Below are 25,983 nucleotides of genomic sequence, written 5' to 3' on the forward strand. Positions count from 1 at the left end.
ATAAGGGAGGAGAGGAAACAGGTGAGGTGTTTTAAGCCCCCATTTGATGCTGACACAATATTGGGTGGCTGTCTACAATTCAGTTGTGATTACTTCTCTGAAGTGCACTTTGAATTCAAACTGGAACAGCCTTATCCTAATGTACCATTTTCCTTCTGTTCCCATTCAGGGATCCATACAGCTTCACCTGAGATAGCAGAATGTAGACTATGATCCTTTTAAAAGGGGCTATCTAAAAAGCCCGTGTTCAGATTGCACTGGCACATCTCCCTTTAAATATTCTTTGGAACTTCTCTTAATATTTTTGGAAGTACTGTTAGAGCTTAACCTGAAGTAGGGATGTAGCAGCAGCAGCATGCTTTATTTTTTTCTTTCTTACTGTCTGGTTTGGCTTTCACTCATTGCGTTGCAACAAAGGGAAGGCAGCCTGCGTATGCAGTTCTTAGAAAAGTTCATTTCAATAGATAAATGTGCAGCTTCAGATGTGAGTCTGCTCTTTGGACAAATCTTTATTGATATCGGTGTTAATGGAGTGTTGACTCCTCTTTAAATATAAGCTTTGTCATGCCAGTATAATGTGATAAATCCCACAGAGAAACTTTGTACTGTGGTTCAGAAAATATTTCTTCTTTAAGTTAGTTGTCTCTGATTTCAGGAAACCTTGTTTTTGCGTTAAGTAGATTGAGTGGTTGGCCCATGTTAGTCCTAATGCAACGTATTAACCCTGCCCTCCCCTGTTCATCTTAAAGTAAATAGCCCCAATCTATTTTCTCCCTTCGTATGGAAGATTTTTATGGTTGTAATAGTTTTTAATGCTTCTTCTGGAATGCGTTTAGAGAAGGGGCCACGAGAACTTCTTGTGTTGATTAACGCTCCTTTAAAACACCATTGGCTTTGCACTTGGGTTTCTGGTTCAGAAGGTCACTTCTGTGTCATTGTTGACTTCAGTGTGCAGAAGAGGTGACCTGGGGCTGTGATAGCTGCCCTCCCTGCTGCTGGCAGTAAGGAAGGTGTAGCTCTCTCCCATGGTGCTGATTGATTTCCGCTCTCCCAAACCCCACGGCTGCATACCACGTTCATAACTGCCTTGCCCAGTACCTCCCAGCCATTGTCTGCTAACTTCCCTTGCCTGCTGGGTTTGGGGAACAACTTCCTAGCTTCAGCTTGCTAATGTACAGTTTATAGACTGTCCCAGGTGTGGGCATGCGAGTCCTCTGTGCTTTATTTGTGAGGCTGGGAATACCTTCATGCTAGATCTTCTTTTTCCCTTTTCTTAATTTTTTTTTCTTCTTGAACAGCCCTAATGCCTACTAGTTTGCCTTTCACTCTTCAATAGGTTGTGTTGGTGTGAGTCCCAGTTGTGATCACTGGGCTGATCTACACAGTGTTTTCATTCAGGGCTTCCATGTTGCTGCTTCTGCACCATCTATTTTATTTTTCCTAGTTCAGGCTTATTCTCCTCTGAGCTGCTGAACAAAGCACTGATTACAAACCTTCTGTGCTGCAGTTATGAAAAGCTCTCTCGTTGTGGATTATTTAAGAATTATGAAGCATGTCATCATTTAATCTATTGTGGAAGTGCACTGACAGGAATTACCTTTTCTTTTTTTATTTATTTTTTTTTATAGCACTCCTTAGGAGTGCTTTACCATGACTATTTATACAATTTATTATGTGCTGTGGCTGAGGGGAAAAAAAAATTTTAGTTGTGAGAGATTTGGTGATGTTTGTTTGTTTTTTTTCCCCCATTTATATGCCTGCAGTTTGTTCAGTAATTTTTAGGGTCTGTGTAAAATCACGTAAGCTTTCAGGAAAATCCAGAGCTTACATTTGAGTTTCTTTTGGGCATCTTTAGTTTTCTTGTGATCAATTTCTGTTCCTTAGAAGTTAATGTTTATGATTTTATGAGCAGCTCTCCTTACCCGGAAAGTAAGGCTTGCTGAGTGCACAGTTGGAATGAAGTGCAAGGCTGGCTAAGTTAATTGTTCTGAAGATTTATCTTCATGCATATTACCTGATGCAGAATAGGTATTGAAGTGCTTTCATTCAGTACCAGTGTAACTTGTTATTGGTGTTTACAATTACAAACAAACAGGATTAATTATAGGTGCTGCATGTGCCTGGCTTTTAAGCAGTAGTCCTACTATGAATGCATTACGTTTGGTCAATTAAACAATGTAGTGGAGGTGAGGACGTTTTATGCAGTTGTTTGTTAGCAACACGACAGCAAGTTGCCTTTCATGCTGGGTTGCTCTTCATAACATCTGCCATATATTTTTTCCTTAGAACGGCTCTGTGAGTTGCAGGGTGCTGTACACAACCCAAATTCTGAATTTCATTTGATGCAGTTGTCTGATAGAGCAGGAGTAATTTGATGCACTCAGTCAGAATTTGGTTTGTAACATGAGTCAACAAGTTATTGCTGTCCTGTAGACTGTTAGATGAATGAGAAATGATCTACAATCTCCAGCAGTTATTTTTTTTATTCACAAGCCTTGCCATTTGCTCAGGGGGGTGAAAACAAGTGAAGAAGGATGCTCAGTACACAGCTTGCAAAGCAATATTTGCTCATCTGTGCTTTGTTCTTTTGGCCTTCCATGTAACGTAATGGGTTTGTTCACGTTTAGGTACGGTGTGGAAGAGAAATTAAAAGTGGGCTGTTGTTTCAAGAGGGTGGCTTGGCACGAGGTGGCAAGGAAGAAGGCTGCAGTGAGCAGGTAATGTGGGAGTGGTGGTGGTGGAAGGGGGGGGGGATAAAAATGTGTGTTATTCCCATAATGTTCTTTCCACTGAGCGACTGTGTTAAGAGGCAGACGCTGCTAAGCAGCCTTTACGTGGGGATTTTGTGCTGTCAGCTGTAGTGTGAAATATTGTTTAGAGCCTGAGTGAAGTAGAGAACCTGAGTAAAAAGTGCAATTATTTCAATCAAAGAGCTAGAATTAAAAAGGAAGAGGAACTCTGAGTGTTCATCGTTGTCTTTGTGTCGGTTTTTATAATTTGTGTGCTGAATAATGTGTGAAGGGTATTGACCAAGCAGGAAATGTTCCTAATGAACAGTAATTTAAAAAATGCAGCTATTGATTCTCGTGGTGTATTTATAATTTTGTGTTCTGACCTTTTCTCAGAAGAAGCAAAAAGAGATTGCCTATCTAAGTAACAGACAAAAAGACTGACAAGGAATACTTAAATATATTCTGCTATATATCTGCAGTAATGCAGGCTTCTAATCCCTCCTCCTATCTCCATATAAATGATACAGTTCAAGACCATAGCTGTTTTCTTCACTAAAAGCAGTAAAGCTCTTTTAGATGAAATGTCTAAAAACATCTTGTAATAACTTGGAGCATGCTGGCAAGAGTAGTCACTTGTGACTATGTGTGAAACCCCCTCAGCTAGTCGATATTGTAATAAGCAAAAATGGTAGCATCACTCCATTATTCAGAAAAGCCAACAGCATGCTTGTCCCTTAGGCTACAGCATTCATTAAGAAAAGCTTACTGGGCTGAAAGCTGGAAACAGATGATAACGGGATATGATTTTCATATTTAATGCATTCCTTGGAAGAGTATGTGTGCTGCAGATTGATAGAAGAATCAACTGCTACTTTACTAAAAGACTTTCTAGTTTGCCCTATAGCTACCGATGGAATCATTCAGCCAAGAAATTAACTTTTTCTCCTTTTACCTGCTTTATATATCTGCTAAGCAGGCTGCCTGGCTGCCAGTAAACGTTATTATGCAGTTAAATGTTTGGTATTTAAGACTCTTATCAGAAAAGAAACAGAGGCCACACTATTTTGTTTTTATAGTAGGAGGAAGGTTTTTGGTTTTCTTTTTTCAGTGCATTAGCAGTCGTTAATCTGAGTTTATAGGAAGTTTTGCCCATAGATTAAAAAGTTAAAAACCTTGAATTTAGAGCATTCTTTAAACTGTAATATACAAAGCAATGAACCTGAGCAACCTTGACCTATATAGGCAGGCCTCCAGCAGTTTGTGAATTAGGTTTTTAATTCAGACGTGTGAAAAGGTGAGTTCAGTTTTGAATAATTCTACAATTAAAAGTGGTTGGTATGGGAGATGTAATTTCTAACCTGTAGGAAAGTTGTTTCCACATCAGTACTAGAACATCAAGAGATCACAGCACAACTTAGATTTTGAAAATACTGTGGGCAGTGTGAGAACTTGGTGTGTACCCAAATTCATACATTGAGTTACAGTGATCTTGTTGGTGAACTTCCTTCACTCTCCACTTCTTGCTTCTTATCTCCATTCTTAAGTGTGAAGGTAAGTTCAGCTAGATAGCTCAGCTTGTGAGCAGGTGATGATGCTCAGAGTCTCTGTGCAGTGTGTTAGAGACCAAGATGGACAATTACAGAGCCAACTTTCTAGAGAAGGTCAGATCTCTTGGCCCTAAAGCAGCAGTGTGAATAGCTTGCTCTTTTCGGAGCTGTTGGGTATACTTCTGGATTTCAAAATTCTGGGGGAATCCTTAAGCTCAGAAATCATATACCTAAATAGAGATCACCTGGAAAACCTTGGTTCTCCTTGAAAAGGATTTAAGCACCAGTATTTTGAAGCCCTGTGTAACGGCAGCCCTATGTTACATATTCTAGGAGAGGTGCCGTATCGGAGGGATCCTTGACTGAAAGACTGGTATAATTTGGGGTTCTGATATCCTTGTGCAGTGAAGTCCAATTTCAAATTGGAAATGATTTCTTGATATCCTTGGTCTTGTGCCTCTTAGGAATGCTGTGTCTTTTGGATGCTGGGTGTAGGACACCTCCTGAGAATACCGGAGTGGCTGAGCATCCTTCTGTAGGCCAAGGGCGCAACCAGCTGAGAGCAGTGCTCAGTGTCTGGAAAAGGCAGGTTTCTAGCTCAGCATCTCCTTGCTTGCTAAGGTGGTCACTGCCAGGCAGAGGCACTACCTTCTTACACAAACTGATGGGAGGGATTTTTTTAATCATCCTTACTCTCTTCGAGGTACTTTAATAATGATAAAAAAGATTGGTAGCGGAGGAACAAGTGGGGAGCCTGCACGTTCCCTCCACTCCACAGCCAGAAAGAGTACTGTAAGTGTGCTTTGTGAGAGATTCGCTCAGCTCCCAGCTGGAGTGACACGAAACTGATAGTTTTGTTTGCTGTTCTAGGTGGGTCATCTACACGTTTTGCTTCTGGTGGTAAAAGCTGTACCTAGGCCAACTTTAGCTGTTGCTCCAAGGACGTAAAGGCAGTAAAGAGTTGTTGTTTTTGCCTGTAAACAAGAAGAAGCCTGCTGGAGATGTACTTCTGCTAAAGCTCTGTAAAGCACTTGTACCTGATTGAATTGCATTTGTTTTGGAACATTAAACTCAGGAGCTGCTAAATCCACACAATACCTGCTAGATGTGTTTCAAAGCAGCAAGTCCAAGCCCCCAGAAGTAATTAGGAGGAATCCAAGAGCAGTGATGATAGAATAAGCTGTGAACTTGATCTCAGTAGCAAACCTTTACTTCTTAAAATAACTTCATGGCTTTTTTGTTCTGCTTCTTGTTAGGTGGGATTTGAGCTTTTTAATGAAACGGACGCACACTAGACAAGATGCCTTTGTTTCCATTAAGCTGGGCTTGGCAGCTGACTTTGTGTGGTAGGAGGAGGTCAGCCAGCAAGAGAGAGAGGAGGGGGATGTGGAGGTGACTGTAAATTGCCCTGCGGTGATTTGGAGCTGAACAGCAACCTGTGCTTAGTATGAACAATGGCATCGTGGTAGCTAATTTTGGCTTTGCATAAACTGGCAGTGACCTTCTGGTGGTGGCAGCAATTCCTTCTAAGGTTTTTTTTTGTTGTTGTTCTTTTTTTTTTCTGGTTGAGTAAGCTTTCAAAGAGTAAAAAAAAAAAAGTGCCAAGACACAGGAGTGTAGAAGTGGAGCATTTATAGTGTTGGAATGATTTTTATGCGAGTTCAGCTGAGTTCTTGGGTGAAAGTGTTGTTTGAAATGTCTCTGCTTGGTTCCCAAAGTTGTCTTGTGGAAAATACAATTCCACCTACTTGTGTTTAGCTCAGTTCTTCCTGGTTGGTGTGGGTCAGCTGGAGGAAAGAACAAAAGACAGTGAATCACGTTGTTGTTTGGCTGTGGTTTTTTGTTTGTTTGTTTTCCTCAGTCTTCCTTGCTATGTTGATATGCAGTGAGCAGACCTGGATATATAGACGAATGATGGCAGATGGAGATTTCAGACTCTCCTTATCCTGTCACCTTCTCAAGAAGAGTCATCTCTGCCATGCTTCTTGCCCAAGAACATCTCTTGCTGGTGCTGGTCAAAGCAGGGTGCTCCTCCGTGCAGATTGGTCCCTATGGTAGCATTGCTGGACATGACACAAGTAGAAAGCAAAGTCGAATACTAGGCTGCAGTGAGTGGTGAAGCTTGGGTTGGCTAAGGAGGGTGACTCTTAGTGGCCGTGGCTGCATTCAGTGACCAGTGGGCTCTGCAGGATGACAGAGGGCTGGGGGCAGTGTCAGAGGTGGGATCTGGGACTCCAGCAGCAGCTCTGCAGCTGGTCCAACAGAAGGATGCACAGAATGAAGTGCCAACTTGCTGGCAGCTGACACTTCCTGCAGTGTGGGAGATGACACTCATCATCTTACAGTAGTATTAGCCATATGCAGGATTCTTTTTTGGCAGATACTTTCAATGAGTTGTGCTTATTTTCAGCTGTGATGGGGTAACCTGTACCAGATGTATTGGGCTCCACCTTTTCTGAACTCTAGAAGCTGGCAAATTGGGATGCAGAATTCTGCAGAAAGAGTGTTCACTACTTCAATTTACTTGAAAGCAAATGGACAAAAGAACATGTTTTTAATGAAGGAAACTAATACTGTAGAAAAATCCCTTCAGAAACTAGCTCACAATCCTCAAGAAGCTTCATGTGCAGTGTGCTACCTGTTTGATTCTTTAACCACCTTGCACCTGTGTCTTCCAGATGCCACAGGCTGCAAGGCAGGCTGGAATTCATGCCGAAACAGCTGTGTCCAGAAGCTTGCATCACCCACTGCCATTCTTCGTGGGCCACTGCATGTCTGCCTGCAGCGTGCAGCAGGAACCCCCTCAGTCTGCTGCCCTCCCCAGCACACTGACAGCCTTGCAGGATGATAAGACAGATGGGCATCTCATGCAAGCTGGTGGTGACGTGCAGCATGCCAATAAGCCTGATGAGCAAGGTGGCAAGTCCTGTATCCCCACGGGGGAGAAGATGCCCATCCGAGACAGCAGCTTGCACAGCAGTCTTCTGAATTTTACAGAACAGAAAAATTCCACTGCACTCTGCTCAACGTTACCTGATGGAGGAAGTGTGCAGAGCAGGACTGCTGACTTAGCGAGTGACACATCAGTGGATGAGGTGGTGACCCACGAGCACCTGGTAGCAAGTGCCAAAGAAGTCTGTGAGCAGCCCGTCCTCTTGGCATCTGCCTCTGAGCCCAGCATCTCTGGTATGTGGGACTTCTGCTCCGCTGTGCTGCAGCACACTCACCCCAAACACGCTCTCCCTAAACACACACATGCACACAGCTGCTGTTTTTTTGTTGTTTCTTTTTCCTTCAACTCTTACACTTTGGTTGAAGAACAGTAGAATTCTCATTTGTTTTCTTTTTTCGTTCTTTTTCTCCTTTTTTTCTTGGCTGTTTCCTCCTAGGCTTTTCATCAAAGGCTCACTGGGGATGAAAGCTGCTGGATTTTCATTCCTCAGCTGGGGTGTTTTGAGGCTCCTGCTCTCTTTGCTCTCCCCCAACAGCAGAATACCTGCTGAGTATCCCATGCTCCATCTTCAAGGTCTTAGGTTTTTGCTTTTCAGCCTGAGCAGACCAAAGTGAGGGAGAGGAGGAGGAGGATGGGGATGTGCAAAGCAAAAACTGGCAGCGAGAGCTGAACCTGGGCCTTTTGCACTGGTGCCAGTCCTGCAGTGCCTCCTACAAGGCTGCCTTGTCCTGGCATCCTACTTAAGATGGACCCCAAATTTGGGAGAGGTCCTGCTGAGTACTCTCTGCCCTGCTGGATGACTATTCTGTAAAATAGAGCTTTGTCCCTCATTCATCCAAGGTACACTGCTCTTCTAGTTGATGTGAGGGTTGGCCAAGTCTCATTTGAGAGTTGAAGGAAAGTGAAGACTTCTGTGCCTGCAATTGTCTCCAAGTTGATTGAGCCTGTTTTTAAGAGGTTTAACGTCAGCTTACTTTACTGGCAAAATAGGTAACTTCTATTTTGGATCGATTTCACTCTTCAAATGCTTATTCAGAACAGTTCACTTCTGAAAATTGGATTTGCAAATGTAGACCAAGAATCAGCACTTCCATGTAGGAGGCTAGATTAACTACTGTTTGTTCTGACTTGTTCCTGCTTTCCTGAGGGATGTGATGCTTGTCTTCCAGCTGGGTTGCACATGTATGGGAATGGAAGGCTGCACTTAAAGGCTGCTTCCTACCATCTCACCTTTTCTTTTGCTATCATGGCAAAATGTTTTCTCTCCTTGTTTACTTTCAAGTAAGCTAACAGACTTGTTCTTCAAATCACACTGACAAAGATTTGTCTCTAAGTAACTGTTTCTTCCTTTGTTTCTTTTTTCTGTTTAAGACCTAGCAGGAATATCTTCCCCTGCCCTGCCAGTTGATACAGCAATTTCTAGCTTTTAAGTTTTCCAAGCTACATAGGAAATACTAAAAATGAGCTTTTCCTAATGGAAACCAGTGGCAACCCTAACATGAAGGGACTTCTATCCTGTAACGATCATGGTTTTCTTTATAGTCAATAGCTGGCATCTCCACCAGATGATCTCTGGTAGATTTATTTTTTCTGGCATCCTTTCTTAATTTTTTTCTTTATTATTATTATTTTTCCATTTCTTCATCCATTCCTAAATAACTTCTCTCCCGATATTTTCTTTCATCTGATGCTGTTCCTTGTCACCGCTGTCAGGCTTTGTGCAGGGCTGGAAGGTCCTGGCATAAGCTGCCACTTGTCACAGCCATCAAGAACTGGGGCCTCAGGGAACCCATGCCTGAGTTGGGCTGAAGTGTTGGATGCAGTACCAGTAGCTGTGAATATTGTTTCGTTCAAACCCATGGGCATCTTTTATGGAAAACTGGGGGTTTCTGTGGCAGTGCTTATTTATTACTGCAATAGTTGGTCCACTTAATTTTTGTCATTTAAGGAGAAAATGTTATTATTAGGCACAGTTAGTGTCTGTACTCTTCTCCTTCAGAGAAGGTAACTAATGTGCTGACTTAAAAAACCACTGAAGTGTGTGTTTCTTCTGCAAGATTTAGGAAATGTGTGGACTCTCTGGGTGTATTTCCCCTCCCTCTATCTCCCACCCTTTCTCTCCAACACAGGGAAAGTTTTCTGAAGCTTTATCATAAAAACAACAACAACAACCTTTTTAGGCTTGTCTGTTTCATTGCTTCTTCCAAGGCAATTTGGGGAGGTAGGAGATAATTTTGGGGTAGTGATTTTTCACGGCAGGGTTCGTTTTGGCTGGTCCTGAGCTCTGGTTGCAAACCCAAGCTTGGGAGCATGGCTGGGGTCTGCCTGAACTCCCCCTTGCGAGGGAAGTGCAGAAGGACATGGAATGTTGGGGGGGGGGCATGGGAAACCCAATGCAATCCCAGGTGGAGGGATGCTTGCTCACACCTTTGAGGTGAGAGAGTGCACCGAGTAGCTCATCCTGTCTTAATTTCATACATCACAGTATACAGATTCTGCTGATGTTCCGGGAGTAATTTTGTTATTACTTGTTTCCCTAGGACCCCGATGTAACCTGAACACCCAGCAGGCAGCCAGCCAGGCCAGCAGCAGCAGCAGCAGCACCCACCCAGCAGAGAACTCCTCTTTGCAGCCACCCAGCTGCTGTGCAGCAGAGGATGAGCCCTTGGGCAGCTCGGTGCCTGACGGGTACGTCCTTGCATCTCTTCTTCCTATATTTGTGTTCACCTATTGGTGGGTACCGATCTCACTGTCAGTCCCTGTTTTAAGAGATGCTAGTTGAGCAGCTACTAATGGCCACCAATATACACTTGTGCAACTTTATCATTTCACATTTGCATCAGGCTGCTTGCTATGGAAACATCATCTCATTTACATCTAAATAGCTTACACACAGTTTTTCTTTTGCGTGACACCTGTTAGTCATAACATTTTGCAGGGAAGTTGCACAGGGTACTTGTCTTTGCTGGAGAAGTCATAGCTGAGTGGTGGTAATGTAACCTTTAGTTCTCTCCCTGTAGATGCTAGTGATGCCTAGCTGTTCAGGAGCTGACAAAAATACTGTGCAGTGCTCCTGAAGCCAGCTAAATTATGAGAAAGGTTTTAATGTTCGCTTTATCTCTGGAGCATGACTAAAACCAGAATGGGGAGTATCTCTTCTCACATCATGCTAAGCTGAATACCTTAGTTTCTCAAGGCCATGAAAGTGTGATCTCCACTGCTATGTGTATCTGCAGAAGAGATCCAAATTTAAATTTGTTTCAATGGGAAACTGAAATGCAGATAAAGTTTCAGGAATGGCAGGCATGAAAGATGCCGAGGAGCGATACATAGCCTCTCTGTTGCTGAGTTGGTAACAAGTTCTTTCAAAGTCCTTCGTTCCAATGCACTTGAAATTCAGCGCGTGTGCCTGAGTCTTGCAAAGTAATTCATGAGCTGGGAGTCTTGAGGAGAAGTTTGCAAGTAATTAGAGTGTGGGCTTCGTTCACATATACTGCTATGGATGCAGTTTGGATGTTGTAGCTCACTCAGCAACAAACAAGATCTGTGCTGTGTATCAGTGAGTCCCAGGTTTTTGGGGAAAGTGCCTTACTTCAGCGACATCATTGTAACAAGGTCTTTTTTTGAGGCTTAAGGAAAAGAAGTTGGTTTTTATTTTTTCCCTTGGGAAGTGTTTGTATGTTGTATTTTACCACAGGGCAAGGCTTTCTTTTTTTTTAAACTGAGTTTCAGCGTGCCTTTAGCAGCTGGAGGAGCACTAATCCTGATAACACTGTCAGGTTGCTAACCAAAGAGAGGCGATGCTGCAGGGAAAGGTCACTCCATGCAGGCTGCGAGGCTCGCTGACAGCTCCTGGTGGGGTGATGCCACTTTGCTATCACAGTTATTAAAAATGGTGGCTGAACCAAAGCCCCTTTGTGCCGTGGGGCATCTCCACAGCCTGTGCTGCATCTGCAGAGCTCGATGGATGTCAGTCCTGCAGGGCTGCGTGCCTTTTGCCTCAGCCCTCCGGTGGGCTCTGTCCTTTTGGCATTCCTCAGGGTACCCTGCCCTTTATTCCGGGGCTTAAAAATGGATGGGGAAAGGGTCTCTGAGAATTAGCGTGCAGAAAGATGATGACTATTTTAAGGCCGGTGTTGAAGGGGTGGAAAAAGGCAGAGCTTATGCCTGTGCTGCTTCAGCTGCATTGAAGAGGACTTAGCACAGATGGATTGTGCATTACAAAATGTAACACATAATTCAAGCTGTCAGCTTAATCAGACTGTTTCCAGGAAGCAACCTGTAAAAGAGAAGGACCTCTTGTTTGCTGACCTCTGATCCGTAGCCTGCTGCAGATTGTCATACATTTTGTTTTTCTTTATGCTGGTGTCCCTTCCTTCCCCTTCCCTTTTTATTATTGTATCCCTCTCGAGTGGCACCCTGGAAAGACCACCCAGGGGGAGGGAAACAATAGGAAATGAGCCGGCCGCTGAAATACAGGTTTTGTAAGACTTTGGGGGAAGAAAAAGCACTGTTTAACTGTGTATGCGATCTCCCTGGCATTGTTTAGCTGATCAGATGTCTAGGAAACTCCACTCAATGCAGAGCGGCTCTCGCTTAATTGTTGGCTCTTGCTGAACAGACTGATAGAAAGCAAAACTTCTGCTGTATCTTAATGTAATTACAAAATCGTGCAGAGCTTTTAGTTGGTAAAATGAGGCTGGCTGTGTAGCTGTTGGCTTTTGCACAAAAACCTGGGTGCAGCCGTGCTCCTCGGGGCTGCTGGAGGCCTGGGCTGGAAACTGCCACACAAAGCGGGCAGATCTACCCTTGGAAAGGCTCAGTCTGCTTTGCTTCACTGCTGGAGTCTGCACTTGGGTCGTTGTGCAGGTGCATCTTCAGGAAAAACTCTCTCAGGCCCTGTTCTGTCCTGCTATGGAGAACTCCTGTTCCCAGGGCTTTGGTTTTCCTTGCTGCAGAGCTCAGTGTCAGGTCCAGCTCCACTGTGCTGATGTCCTGAGCAGCTGACGTGGAAATGCTGCAGGGAATGCTGGAATAAAGAAGCTGATGTTTGATCATCAAAGGAAAACAGCACGTTGTAGGAAAATGTAACATGCCTTTCTCAGCCTCCTTTGCTCATGTGCTCTGTATAGTACATACAAATAAAAAAAAACCAGATGCTTATTCCTCTCTTACTGCTTGCAACCATTTGAACCTCCTTGTGATTTACAGCATCATTTCACTAACCATTTTTTCTGAGGCATTCAGGGTTTTTCTACATATTCTGTTTGACTTTGAAATATTCCATTTCCCAACAGCTGGATAGAAAAGGCTGGGGATATAAGAGTTGCCTGACTCCTCAGCTGGGAACGGGGAGTACGTGTGGAAAAGACTGCAGTCATAACAAACAAAGATGTCTGTGGGTTGCTTTGTTGATGGTTTATTTTCCATTTGTTTGTTTCTCTAAATTGGGATTTGCAATGAAGTTGATGCTAGGTGCTGCCAAACAAATGCTGTTTCCTAAATTTATCACTTTTTGCAGCCCTGCTCTCCGCATATGCAGTAAATTCTTATTTCCAGGAGGGAGAGCATCCGCTTAGAGGCTAATAATGCTTTGCCAGGGTACAGAGTAACAACTGGGAAAACAATATATTTGAGGTAAAAGAGCAAAAAAGTCACCTACCTCCCCCATTAACAAAAGGAGGACCAGGTTACCCTGGCTGTCACTCTGTGGCACTGTTCACTTCATTGCACAAGCTGGGAAGGGCTTTGTAGTCCTGCTTAAAATTAAATTTCAGACCCCTTAAGGTAGGGTTCCCATAAAGACCTAATTGTTGGAGGATTTTAAGGGACAACTGAGGAAGTGGCTGCAGGTGGACTTGACCTCCATACCTGTTCTGGCTGTCTCTTTGGGCTTTAAATAAACTTCTCGCCTGCTTTATTTTGTAGCTCCTGCAGCCAGGATGGCAGTCTGAAAGAAGACGTGGAGGCCAGTGAGGCAGCTGTCCTCTGTCAGCTCCCCAGAGGCAAGCCAGGCGGGGGGTGGGATGTGGCCACACTGCAGGCCTCGCTGAAGAGCCACGCTGCCTTCCTGGAGGAGAATGAGCACCTGTGTACTGAGGAGCTGGCTGCTGTGTCACACAGCGCGCTGGATTCGGGCGAGGAGACACCAGGAAGCCAGGTCAGTTTTGGGGGTGTGGGGAGCCTCTGTGATGATGTGTCCTGAGGCTTTCCAGTGTACCCAGAGTGTTTGGTAAGTCATAGAATTATTATGGCTGGAGAAGACTACTGAGATCATCCAGTCCAGCCCCAGCTGACCCCCACCATGCCCAATAACCACGTCCCTCAGTGCCACATCCCACGGCTCTGGGACTCCTCCAGGTGACCCCACTGCTCCCTGGGCAGCTGTGTCAGTGCAGAATCACTTCTGGAGAAGGAATTGTTCCTAGCAGCCAACCCGAACCTCCCCTGGCACAACGTGAGGCCATCCCCTCTCATCCTATGGCCGTTCCCTGCCAGCAGAGGCCGACCCCGCCTCACACAGCCTCCTTTCAAGTTGTAGAGAGCAATAAATACAGATGCATACACCTGTGCATCTGTGTATATCTATAGAAATGTACATGTATGAATATCTGAATAACTGACACCAAGGGACTAAATTGCACATGCAGTTAAAGCGAAGCAGGCCCTGTGCCTCTGAATGCTGCCCAGTACCTGGGTACTCAGGGAGGATGAGTGAGTAGTGCTCATTAATCCATCTTTGAGATGGCTAGAAGTGTCTGTGGAGAGAACCTAGATTTTCTGTGTGTCTGAGGGCTTTTCCCCATGGAACAAGAAGCCCACGAAGATCCTTGCAGCATCTTTTCCACCCTTTGGGCCTGTTGCTGATTTAAGAAGCTAACGCCTTTTGTCACGGTGCAAATTTATCGTAAGGCTTATATCATCTGCCTTTCTCTGTGGCTTAATAGCTTTTTATCATGAATGATAGTGGGTTTTTTCTTTTTAAAGAAACAGAATTATGTTTGGTATGCTAAATCTGCTGAGCATTTTACAGATAGCAGCACGTGTGTCCTTTTTAGACTATAACTGGGCATTTATAAACTAACTTCAATTTTTGTTGGAGGTTTTCTTCTTTACATCTATGCAAAAGGAATGAGGGGCTCATTTCCAGAGAAGTGGGTCACTGAAGAACCAAGTAATTCTGAGATGCATTCCCTTTACAGGGAAAGAAAAACATGTACACATACATGTGTATATAAAATATGAAATAACATCAGTGCAAAAATATTTGCCAAACTTTTCTGCCCTCTAGTTTCTCCTGAGACATTAGCAAAGCAGTCCAATCTATTTTTTGAATGTTTTTGTTTTAATAATATTAGAAAAATACCTGCTGATGGCAGATAAATGTATACATACATTTAAAATCTTCTACACAGACTTGTTCTAAGTCAAAGCTTAGTAACACAAGCTTTATGGGTAAATATATAGTAATGATCTGCTTACTGCTACACATTACTGTGGCCCACACATATGCCTTCAACATCTACTTCTCCATTTAAGAAAATCTGTTCAGTTAAATGGAATCCCATGATGCATTTTCCACATTGAAACACCTGATTTCCAAGCACAGAATGGCAGCAGTGCAAGTTGAGATTGAAAAGTTGTCATGATGTGCTCCCAAATAAACATGGGCTTAATGAGGAGGGGGTGGATGCTGGAAGGAAAACCTTTCTTATGAGCCCCACTTGGTTTTGGTCTCAAAGCCTCTCCAGTTTCTCAGATAAGTGCAGATAGAAGAAGTTAAAGTAGTTGGGATTATCTCTGAGATGTTGGCCTATGTTGCTGAAGGCTGGCTCATTTATTAAACAGGTAATAAGATCAAAAAGCTTGTAGATTTAAAGAATCTGGTCCATGCTTTGTGGTACAGAAGGAAAACAAAAGGATGCCCTATAAGTAACAAAGACAAAAAAAAAAAAGTGCCCCCAAAACCTTATAACTTGGCCATAATTACACTCAGTTCATTTCAGCTCCCTATAAAAGCATCTACTTTCAGCTTAATTTTTTGAGGACATCAAAAGGGATGTTTAATTAACAGAGGCCAGGCTGGAGCTGCAAGGATTTGTACCCTGACAGGAGAGACTGAACTTGAGGAATATGCTGTGACAGTACAGGTTAAAATCTGAGTCAAGTCCATCAGAAGCTGGTGTCAGATTGGATTTTCTGGTGTCAGATTCATTGACCTCGCTGGTGTTTTTGTTGCAGCTGTTGCTGGCAATGCATGCTAACTTGCCTTACTGCTGTACCCGAAATGGAAAAAGGGAAACTTTTTATTCAGTCTCTTGTGCTTACGGTGGGTACGTGAGGCACAGAACACAGCTTCCAGAAAACCTAGAGATTAAAAGAAAAATTCCAGGTTTGTGTTACTTGAAGGCAGAACGCAGTACCCATGCGAGCAGCGGTTTAACCCAGAGGTAATTCAGCATCTAGCAGAAATACCCTGCAAGCAGATTGCTCTGTGAAGTGTAGATGAGCCTAAATGTACATTGGAAACCGCTGCCTCTCGAAACTCGGAATAATAGGGCTGTGGTTGTTTTTATTTTTTAATGCTTCAGGCTCCACCGCTGCTGAGAGAGGTCCTTACAGAACAGTGTGGAGATGGGTCATCTGTTCAGAGTAATGAATCATCTTACAGCTTGCCATCGATCCCAAATGACGGCAGGGAAATGGAGCAGGCAAAACATGTTCCGTGGCTCGACAGCATGGGAAAGCAAGGTAACAAGTGCTAAAAGCTCTGCCTGTGTGCTCTGAGCTGCCACCGTGCCCTGCTGTGAGATACAAGTGTGTTTTCCATCAGAATCTGCCAGGGACTTAATATTTGTAATGAGCTTCTGGTGATTACCTTAAACTTTCTGCATTTTGGTCATTCTTGTTACTTCTTAATGTGAGTGCTACCTACAGGGACTAGTTTTCTCAATTGAGATAGAAAATCAAGCCTTGTGGTTGTTGTTAAAGCGGGTTCTATATGCATAGGTATATTTTGAAAATGCCTGCTGTTTAGAAATGGTGTGATATCTTAGCTGTGTTTGTTTTGCTTTTTGTGAAGCCAGAATGCGGAACAGATTTTCCACAGCGAAAGGGCTGGTGGTAAGAGAGGTGTGCAGTGCCATTCTTAAAAGGTGGATGTTTGTGAAAATCCAGTTAATTTCTTCAGATAAGGAAGTAACGTGTTAGCGCTGTGTAGTAACTGGCGACGGGAACTTGCTCAGCCTGCTCTCAGAGCATCCCTCACATCAAAGTCCAGAAGAGACAGGCAATTAGGTTGCAACGCTCTTCACACAGCACATGTAAACAAACTGATTTAGGCCCCCTAAATCCACGCCACTTTTATCCACGGAGGAGACTGAGACTTTGATTTAAACTAATTTTCAGCGGTGGGTATGATCTATGCCGCGGCTGTCGGGCTGCTGGACAAGATCGCAGAGTTACTGTTGGCTGTTTGTTTCTGAAATCCATTGGGTCTTAAATTATTTCAGACATTTGGTTAGCTTTTCCTTTTCTCTGGGAGCTACAGAGACGCAGCAGCTCCGCATTCGAGTAAAGTTCACAGTAGGCGCCTCTTTTAAGAACGGTAATGGATAGTTTAGATCAATAAATAAGAGATAACAAAAGTGAGAAATTAAAGGGAGTAGGGCTTAAAAGAAAACAAACCAGTCTGATCGCAGCCACTTTGAAATGGGTTTCATTATGGTGTGTTCACATACAGAAGTCACAAGCTGGTGTGAAGATGAGAGCCAGGAAGAAAGCGTGGTAGGAAAGATTCCTATTACAGGTAAAAGTAATGGCTGCATATTAACCTCAAATGTGGTATTCAACTTTATTATATAATCAAAACACGGCGTTTTTAGGGGCTCGGGTCCGCTAATAGTGAGTAAATTCAGCTCCTACACACCGAGCACAGAGATTAAACGTGGGATCAGAAAGTACGCACTCATCTTCACGTAAACCAAGATGGGAAATAACAGTGCCTATTTAATTCCTTGTAATCATGTTACACGTTGAAACCGCACAAATATCCCGTCATTTAGCCTTTCAGGTCCTCGTGTTGGTGTTACGAAGGTCAGTCTCCGTGGGGAAGATCCAGTAATTATATGGCAAACTACAGATGTTTCTGATTTGATTCTTTTCTTTTCTCTCCTAATTGAATGTGTATCATTAGAATAAGCGCGAGGAAAAATCCCGCTAGACAGGAAGCTGTGCTTTTGCCTCTGTTACAAAAGCTGCCTGATAACACCAAATTTTTAGCAATAAGGTTTTATCAAGCCGTGTTCAGATCTCCCCGCAGCAGATGCGTTGGGCTCGCTTAGGATCCTTGGCTTGTGAAGTATCAATAACGCGTTAGTATTCCGGGCAGAGCTTTTTGCAATAAGTCTCAATTTGCTTTTGCCTGATTTTTGCAAAGTCGTGGGCTGTTTCGTTATAAATGGGCATGTTTGGCTAACTGTTTATTTATGCAGGTGTGTACTCCGACAGAAAGGTGCGAGGGCATCTGTTTATACAGCTCTCGCTGTTGCCTTTCTGCTGTTTTACGACTTAAAAATAGCCTGTCTTTCGGAGGGCAATTCATTTCTCTATGGAGGTTTTCCTCTGCAGCTTTTTGAGCCTAATTTGCAGCTGAAATATAAAAACGTGCTTCTTGTATCCCTGAATTATACTGCGGCAATAATATTACTATGTTAGCCACATAAAACTTAGAATATTTTTTTTTTTCTCTGAGGCTTTGAGAGTGGAATGCTTTCGTTTTTCTTGCTGCTTAAAATGTCCTCCAGTTGCACATGGCAATGTAATTGTAAAACGTGAGCTGTGATGATGATTATTTTTTTTTTAGGTGAATTAAAAGCGCACAAGCCATTTAAATGGTTCTCCTGAAATAAAGCACACTTACTTGAAAATTCATCCAAGATTTGGCAGAGTTTGGGATTGTTCTGATTTTTGTCTGTGATTTAAGAGGATTGTGATTTAAAGTCCATCATCTGCAGACATCACCAGCAAGAAGGGCGTGAGGAATGGTGGCTTCCTCTAATGCCAGCACAGATCTCTTTTTTTTAAGTGAGAACACAGGCTTCAATTTGGATGTACGTAGCTGCCCAGGCTTCTGGCTTGCTTCTCCCCATGCCAGATTCAGGATGTAGCATGGCTGTTTTGAGCCAGGAAGCCCAGCAGCTTTTGCATACTGGCAGTTCCTCCTGGGAACCTGGCTCTTGGACTGGGCTGCAGCTGGTCCAAAGCTGAACCACAGTGTACATTCTCTCCCAGAGCTTCTCACTGAATAGACGTGCAAGTACCAATATTTCCTAGTTGTAAAAACGCTGAGAAACTCCTCCTAGCCTGAATGCTGCAAATGGTAACTTAAGTTAAAAATGCTTTCTTCTCAAATCTGCTTTATGAGCTACTTTTTTGGCCAGCGTTCTGCCGTCTCTGGGAGTGAGGCTTTTCATATCTCAGTTGAAAGCAAAGTTGCTCCTTTCAGCTGCGATTCATCTTCAGCCCATCATCTTCTGCAGGCTTCTTGTTCTTTCCTGGCTCCTCACTCTCCCTGCCTGTCACTCCCTGCCTTGTGCTCACCATTACAAGCCCTGCAGCACTGAAACTGTTCAGCCCTGCCTTTGGGGCTCCAGTGTCTTGTGAGGTAGTTTGGTTTTTTGTCTTCAGGTGGACTGCTACACACAACTATTTTGTTATACAATTATTTTCCATACATAATGGACATAAACTTTTTTTTTTTTTCAGTGCCTACTGTATCCCTTAAGGGCTGTAATTTTTGATTTAAGCATTGGAAGCACTGAGGTTTTGATGGACTTCAATGTGAGAGATGAGAGCCTTTCCCAATGGGAATTGACAGGTGCTTCTATAGTTCTGGTTTATTCTTTTTTCTTCTGTTACAGGGGGGAAAAAAAAAGGAACCAAATACTTTAACATTCTGTAAATACTCCTATTTGTGGCAATAAAAATTTATTCTTCTTCCAAGCCTGCAGTTAGCTCAGGGCACAAGATTGATCCAGCTCATACTTCAAGGTGATTTCCTCCATAGAGCCCCTTCTTCACCTTGCAGAGCCGTGTTGTACTAAGGGACTTCAGAGAGAGTTTTGTGTTGTGCAAGGTGCCTCTCAGCCTAAGAAATGCTGTTGATCTCACCCACATTTTATTAATGGTCACCTCGCTGCTGCTGAAGTTACGTGGGGGTAGAGGAGTGTATATGGACTCATTCTGTATATGGACTCATCTCTTGTTGGATGCTTACTTTTTTCTCTTGGGAAGACACGTAAAAGAAATGGTTGCCCTTTTACCTGTTCCTCAGGTAGGCAAATGATGGGAGATGAAAAATGATAAAATGCATTATTTTTGGTTTTGCAGATGAGAGTTTAAATGTCTCTCGAGTAGGAAACTGCAGGTTTTAGTGAAGGGGTAGGTTTGTTAAATCTTCAACAAAAATAGATTCTCTTCCTATCCTTCATTTATGTCTTTGATTTAAATAGACAGCAAAGCTGTAAAGTATTGGAATAAAAATGGCATTGCTTCTCTGCTCATCAGGCTTTGCTTTCACTGATGTCATGTTCCATTTCCACTCCAGGTGGAAAAATCTCTAATGTAGACATAAGGAGGAGAAACCCTCTAAAGAATAATAATACTATTAAAAATGTTTGTGTGTGTGTGTGTGTGTGTGTGTGTGTGTGTGTGTGTAATACAATAAAAAGGTCCTTCTCACGTATCATAGGGAAACATGAAAGGGCACAAAACCAATTCTGTTTTCCTTTTTAGGTTACCTTTAATGAGCCAATAATCCTGCCAACACTTTTTCCACGCCTGCACATCTTTCCCAGTGAGGTCCTTCTTTGAGCTGGACTTGAAAGGGTCCTGAGTTTCCACTTGAAGTGTGCTAATAAAGCGTTATTAAGTCTACCCAACGTTTTGCTTCATTTGATATCAATCTTATTACAAGCTGCTGTTGCCAAAAAGAAAAAAAGTTCATCTATACGTGATTAATCACCATTGGTTTGACAGAAGTACCTCAGCACAGCGTGAAATTGTATGTTTTGCTTAAATTAGTTTGGATTACGTTCTCCAGTAGGTGATATTTTGCATTGCTCAACTTGAGGAAGTTTGAGGAAGACATCTTTCAGTTGTGAATTCTGAGTGCAAAGCTTTGTTCAGTCTTCAAGCAGAGGCAGCAGCTATCGGAAGTGCTCTCACTGGGCCAGCTTGCTCCATCAGGATTCCATGAGCCCTCTGGTCATCAGATGTGTACCCTCTTGAGAGGGGAGCATCATGCATTGGTATATTGTGATGCTGACAGTGTTTTATGCTTTCTTTTTTCAAAGGAAAGCAGGGGCAATATTTGTTGATATTTGACCTCCTTCTGGCTACTGGCCACTGCAGAGTTCTGCTCTTAATTTGGAGATCTTTTTCAACTGTTTGCTCATCCTCCTATCACCTCCTTTTATCAGAAGAGCACATCCTTCTATCAGATTCACAGGTAGCCTTTATCCTCTCCCTGTAAGCAAGTTTTCTGCTGTATCGCAGGGGAAATCAGCACGTTATAAAAGCTGTGTGTAGGGATCACTCAAGCCTCTGGTCCCAAGGCAGAGGTTTGCACAGTGGCTGTTTGTGTTCTGGCAGTGGCAAGGCAGCTGATATCCTGTGTTTAATCCCAGATGGCTCTTTGTGGATGATCAGCAAGTGCCGTAATTAGTGTTAATGTGGTGGAGGAGGCTGTTCAGATTTGAAGTTCCTCTGGGCAGGAGCTATTGTTAGTTGCCTATTTTCGTGCCACAGCTAGCAGCGTGGTAGCCTGGACTGAGCAGCACTCCTGAATGTGAATGCAATAAATATTGCCAAGGTAACTAAAACTACACAGCTTGCAGGCTCAGCTGATCCTGATAATATTCCTTTCAAGGCATTATTAACTTTGAAGTCTAGTGACAGCTGAAATACCCAAGCTGCTAACTATTTTATTGTTGCGAAAAGTACACAGAAAAGGCAAAGTTCCTTTTTTGTGGAATACTCACTTGTGTACGAGGGAGATGCAGATCCACGTCTGAGTTGAGCTTGCAAAGGCACTGGCTTCATTTGCTCTCCAGCTACGCGTGTTTACATATGTGATTATTGATTGTTATTGGAAACAATGACTAATTGCTGTTGATAGCTTTTAATTGGCATTCCTGTTGCCCTTCTTCTCCTCCCTACAGAGCAACACCTACTGCTTGCTTACTTGCTTAGGTCACAGATTTGAGGTTTCCTCACAAACTGCCTTGGCAGTAAACTTCCTGTTTCCCCAGCTCGCATCTGGAAATCCAGCAGCTCTGGAAATTGCTTGCACCGTTCTCCCTTCTGGGCATGCCAAGTCAAGCTCTTGGGCGTTGCTGGTAATGACAGCACTTGATATCTATAGATGAGTCTTTTTCCACTTCTCCCGGGACTCTTGCTGCAGTTAAGGGCTCCAAGTGTAACAGGGATGTTGGTTTTGATGGCCAAAAAGTACGAGCTTTTTTCTCAGGTAACACAGTTAGCAAGGTATGAATGCTGTGAGTACATAACCAGGAGCTTCCTTCTCTTTCTTTGCAGAAGGTTACATCGCATCACTTTCTTGTCACAAAGATGTTTGGCTGTACATTGATAAACACTGGAACCTTGGCCATAGGGCAGTGCATGGAGAAAATATCCTCTTCCTGGTTCTGCTCCGCTACAGTATGTTCTGGGTCAAAGATCATTTCAGCTGTTCAGCAGAACAAAACAATAGTGGTTCATTATGCAACCACGGCAGTTTTTCCTGGAACTGGTGGCTAATGAAGAAAAGTACACCCATTTTGTTTGGAACAAAATTGTAAAAGCTGACATGAAAGCTGCTTTGACCCATACAGACTGCACAATTAATTCTAAGTTGAAAAGTGTGGAGTGTTTTTAATTAATAGTGGTATCTCAGATCCTTTGCTAATTCTGAGTGGAAGGAAGAATACGCTGGGGAAAAAGATGTGAGGAGAGCTGTGTCATCTGTGGCAAAGCAGCTTCCCTTCTTTTGCAGAATTGCTCGAACGGCTGGATTAAGAACTTACTTTTCATTATTAACGTCCCGGTTTAAGCTTAAAGGCTGTTTTATCATGCTTTTTCAGTTGTGTCTGTGCAGTAGGCACTGGCCAGCTGTAGAGTGAATACTCAAAATGCCACATGCTTAACATGGAGCTGGGGAGCTCCAAAATATATTGATTGGTTGCTCTGAAAGTAATGCCTCCTATTTATTTATGTGGAAGCTACAACAGCTACAAAGGGCGCAGCAAGACTGTTTGATAATGCAAATTCATGGCTACACAACACAGTTTTTCAACAGTCACTGCCATTAGCGGTGCATATTTGCCAGTAATGTGCAGGAGCCTGCATGCTGCCATCCAGACCGTGGCTTGTCTTTCACATCACTGTCACCACTGCTGAAATGCGCCACCCATCACCTCCCTGTGCTCACATCTACTGTTTGGTCTCCGTCAGTGTTCAGCAAGCGTTGATGAATTTCAGTCGTGCCATTTTTTGTCTGCATGGTGGAATTCAGTGACACAGCTTGGCTTTGTCTGCACTTCCATGCCGGACGGCGCTCTGTCAGGCTGCCCCTCTGCTGCCATCTGTCACATGGCAACAACATGCAATGGGGCATTGGTGGGAAGGTTTAATCTCTACTGCCGTGCCACCAACATCATAACATAGGAGACATTATTTTCAGAGCGGCCCTCGTGCTTTGTCACCATTTGAACTGGCTGAAGGAAATCATTAAGCAATGCTTCTTTCCACTTGGCAGTCTCTTCCACTGCCTTACAATGTGGGCATGTTGTTGAGGTGTGGAGATGAGGCAAGAGCTTGGTGCTCCGAGTGTTTAAGCCTCCTTGGATGCTTTATAGGTATTGCAACCCAGATGAAATACCAAGCTCAGTTTTAAAGGTGAGATGGTGAGCTTGTGAGGGCTTGGAAGGATTCCCCATTGATGTGGGTGTATAAGCAGATTCATAGAGGCTCGAGAGGAACAGTTTGACTAATTGGCTGCAAGTCTGCCATAACTAAGGCAGAAGTGGGGATTGATAGCCCAGTATTGTTTTATAATTGACAGATAGGGCAAAGCTAAGCTCCAGAGGGTCTCAAAGGTGAAGGACAAGTAGGTTGTGCTCCCATTTGATGTAGGGGAGGTGCAGGCCTGATGGGATCCCAGTAGTACTGAAACCACTCTGGTAGTAGCCCACATTGTCCTCCTGAAGAGCAGTGTTGGAGTAAAAAGCAATTTCTAGGAGTTTTGAACCGATTACACTGACTTAAATTCTTTTATTACTGTTTTTACTTTCCTGATGTCATGTGCAAAGAAGCACAAATATTAGTTCCTTTATGATGAGTGGTTTCTCAGTGCATGCCTACGTCGCCCAGTCTGCAGCTTTGAGCTACAGCCAGTCTTGCATCCTGGAAGTCCTCCATGGTCAGGGCTTGCTTAGACTTTCAGTCACATCTATATAGATACATGTATATAGAAGTCTTGTGGTGTCCCAATCGTAATTTCTAGTGCAAAGTAGCCTTGTATAGTGGGATTTGTACTTAAGAAGCATCATAGTCCATGGAAACAAACATAAACATGAGCAATTGTGCCATTCCAGTGAAAGAATTTTATCTATTTACTTTCTTAAATCAATCTGTACAGAATAGAAAATGAGATGCACAGAATGGGGAAGAAGTAAAGGAAAGTCTGGATAAAAGGTTTGGGAATGGCTGATTGTTAAGTTGGCTGTTGAGTCATAGAAAAATCTAAGATTTGTGTCTCCCAAATGCAGCTCTGTATTTGAAAAGGAAAGGTTAAAAATACTGATGTATCACAGTGTTCAGAGATGCTAATGTGTACTAACGCATGTAAGGGGAAGGAGAATGAAAGTAACCCTTCCTCCTGATTAAGGCAAGTAAATTAGAACTTGAGGATTAGAAAGAAAATGAAGAAAAAGAGTAAATCCTTGAAGTTTTGCTTAAAGTTGATGTGTGATGCAATACAGTTCTTAAACCCAGTGTTTGCTCTTTTGTTCTAAAACAGATCAAAACACACAAAGGTTTCTGAGTTCACGAGAAACCATCATCAGATCACTGAAGTGACACACAGCTGTGATGTCTTCAGATTTAATGTTTGAAAATTTATACTTTGTGTTTTTCACTTTGCAGGTTGTGGTGTTGGAAATAATGGTTCCGAAGCAAAAGAAAGGCAAGAAATGTGCTCCGAAAGCAGTTCATCCAGTGAAAGAAGCGGTGACCTCTCAAGGTAAAGATTTAACATTTGAAATGTTTCAGTGGAATGAGAAATGCCTGCAGAATGTGACTGAATCTCTGATGATTTTTACTTGATCTGAGGTTAAGGCTTGTATTTATGTTTATCTAATGAAACAACTTCAACTCTGGTACACCTTAGAAAATATTTGCACCAAAGCCAAGTATTGTTTTGCAGCTGTTGTTTTCTCATTTTAAGACTCAATTGACATCTCAGTGAACCACAAATTAGCGTGTACAGCTGCTCTCAGTAGGGCTACTCAGAGGCCAGACAATAGAAGTTGTCAGGAAAAGGGCAGACAGAAAACATAAAGTCTTCAAGAAATAAAGTGATGGGTTTCTTCTCCGTGTAGCTGAGATGTAAACTAGTTGTAACTGGATCATGCTTTTCACAGTCTGCAGACTGGTGGTTTTTTCCCCTGTTATTTTTGATACTGGGCTATTTACAGCATGTCTGTCTTGCTTTCACACTGAACGCGTTTAATCGATGGCCTTGTACTTACCTAAAGGATGCTGTCTATTTAATTTTAAACTCAAACAACAACAAAAAAAAAACAAACACTTTTTTAATGCTGCAGTGCTTTGCTTTGGGTCCCTGAGCAGTTGTGTTAGATATTCCCCGTGTTCTTCATGGGCGTGTAACGATAATCAAACAGCAACAATCAAATTAGTGGTCAAGCAGCAGCAGAAAATAGGATATAGCACAGCCATCTCATGAAATATTGGCTTGGCTTTAGATTCTTATCTGCTCTTATTAGAACAGCCTTGCAAGTGGGCTCTGCTGTTGTGTGGCTCCTCAGCTGAAGACAGCCATTAATAGCACTCAGGAAAAGACTTTAAAGCATCCTGATAAATTTCTAACTCGTCCTGCTGATAAGCATTGATATCTTTCTGTAGTTTCTTTGTATTGTTATTGATGAGGCCAGTTTTGACACAGACGGCTATTCTGATTTTGCAAGTACTGTCTTCTGAATTAGAACACAACCTTCCTGCAGTTCTTCAATACAGTGAATAAAGGCAAGCTGTAATCATATATTGATGAAGGACGTTCGTGCGTTGTTTGGGATTAGCTCTCGTGACTCCAACTCTTGTTTATTTTTTCCTCTTTATTTTTCAATCTATTTTCTGGAACTTAGTTTGCTTGAGGATGAGCTTCTGAATAATACTTAATGTTAGAAAGTGTAAGGGTTTTGCTTGTAGATGAATTTTGAAATGCTAAATTTCAGTCATTCACAGAAGCCCAGGATAACAGGCAGAGAAGGACAGAGCTCCGGGAAACTTGCTTACAGGATTGCTGTTAAGCAGCTAAATATGTGCATAAGCACCTAAATAAGCACATAAGATACGTATAATTAATGATGACAGCTATTTAAAAAAAAGCCTTGGGTACTGTTTGGCATCTTTAGTAGTTTTTCAGATGCTGTTTATATGATGTCCTTTCTTT

General features: G+C 42.9%; 1 protein-coding gene across 5 annotated transcripts in view; it reads left to right on the forward strand.

The window, feature by feature from the left end:
• The window catches only part of KIZ (kizuna centrosomal protein), a 40,823-nt gene that overhangs the window by 4,471 nt on the left and 10,369 nt on the right, over window positions 1–25,983 (forward strand). For all 5 annotated transcript variants that reach the window (XM_048935030.1, XM_048935034.1, XM_048935031.1 and 2 more), the window contains 6 exons: window positions 2,628–2,717; window positions 6,958–7,465; window positions 9,773–9,920; window positions 13,161–13,392; window positions 15,824–15,983; window positions 24,438–24,534. In XM_048935030.1, coding sequence (XP_048790987.1) covers window positions 2,628–2,717; window positions 6,958–7,465; window positions 9,773–9,920; window positions 13,161–13,392; window positions 15,824–15,983; window positions 24,438–24,534 — 1,235 coding nt within the window. The remainder of the gene's footprint in view (window positions 1–2,627; window positions 2,718–6,957; window positions 7,466–9,772; window positions 9,921–13,160; window positions 13,393–15,823; window positions 15,984–24,437; window positions 24,535–25,983) is intronic.

The sequence above is a fragment of the Lagopus muta genome, chromosome 2 (assembly GCF_023343835.1).
Source record: "Lagopus muta isolate bLagMut1 chromosome 2, bLagMut1 primary, whole genome shotgun sequence".
Classification (NCBI taxonomy): Eukaryota; Metazoa; Chordata; class Aves; order Galliformes; family Phasianidae; genus Lagopus; species Lagopus muta.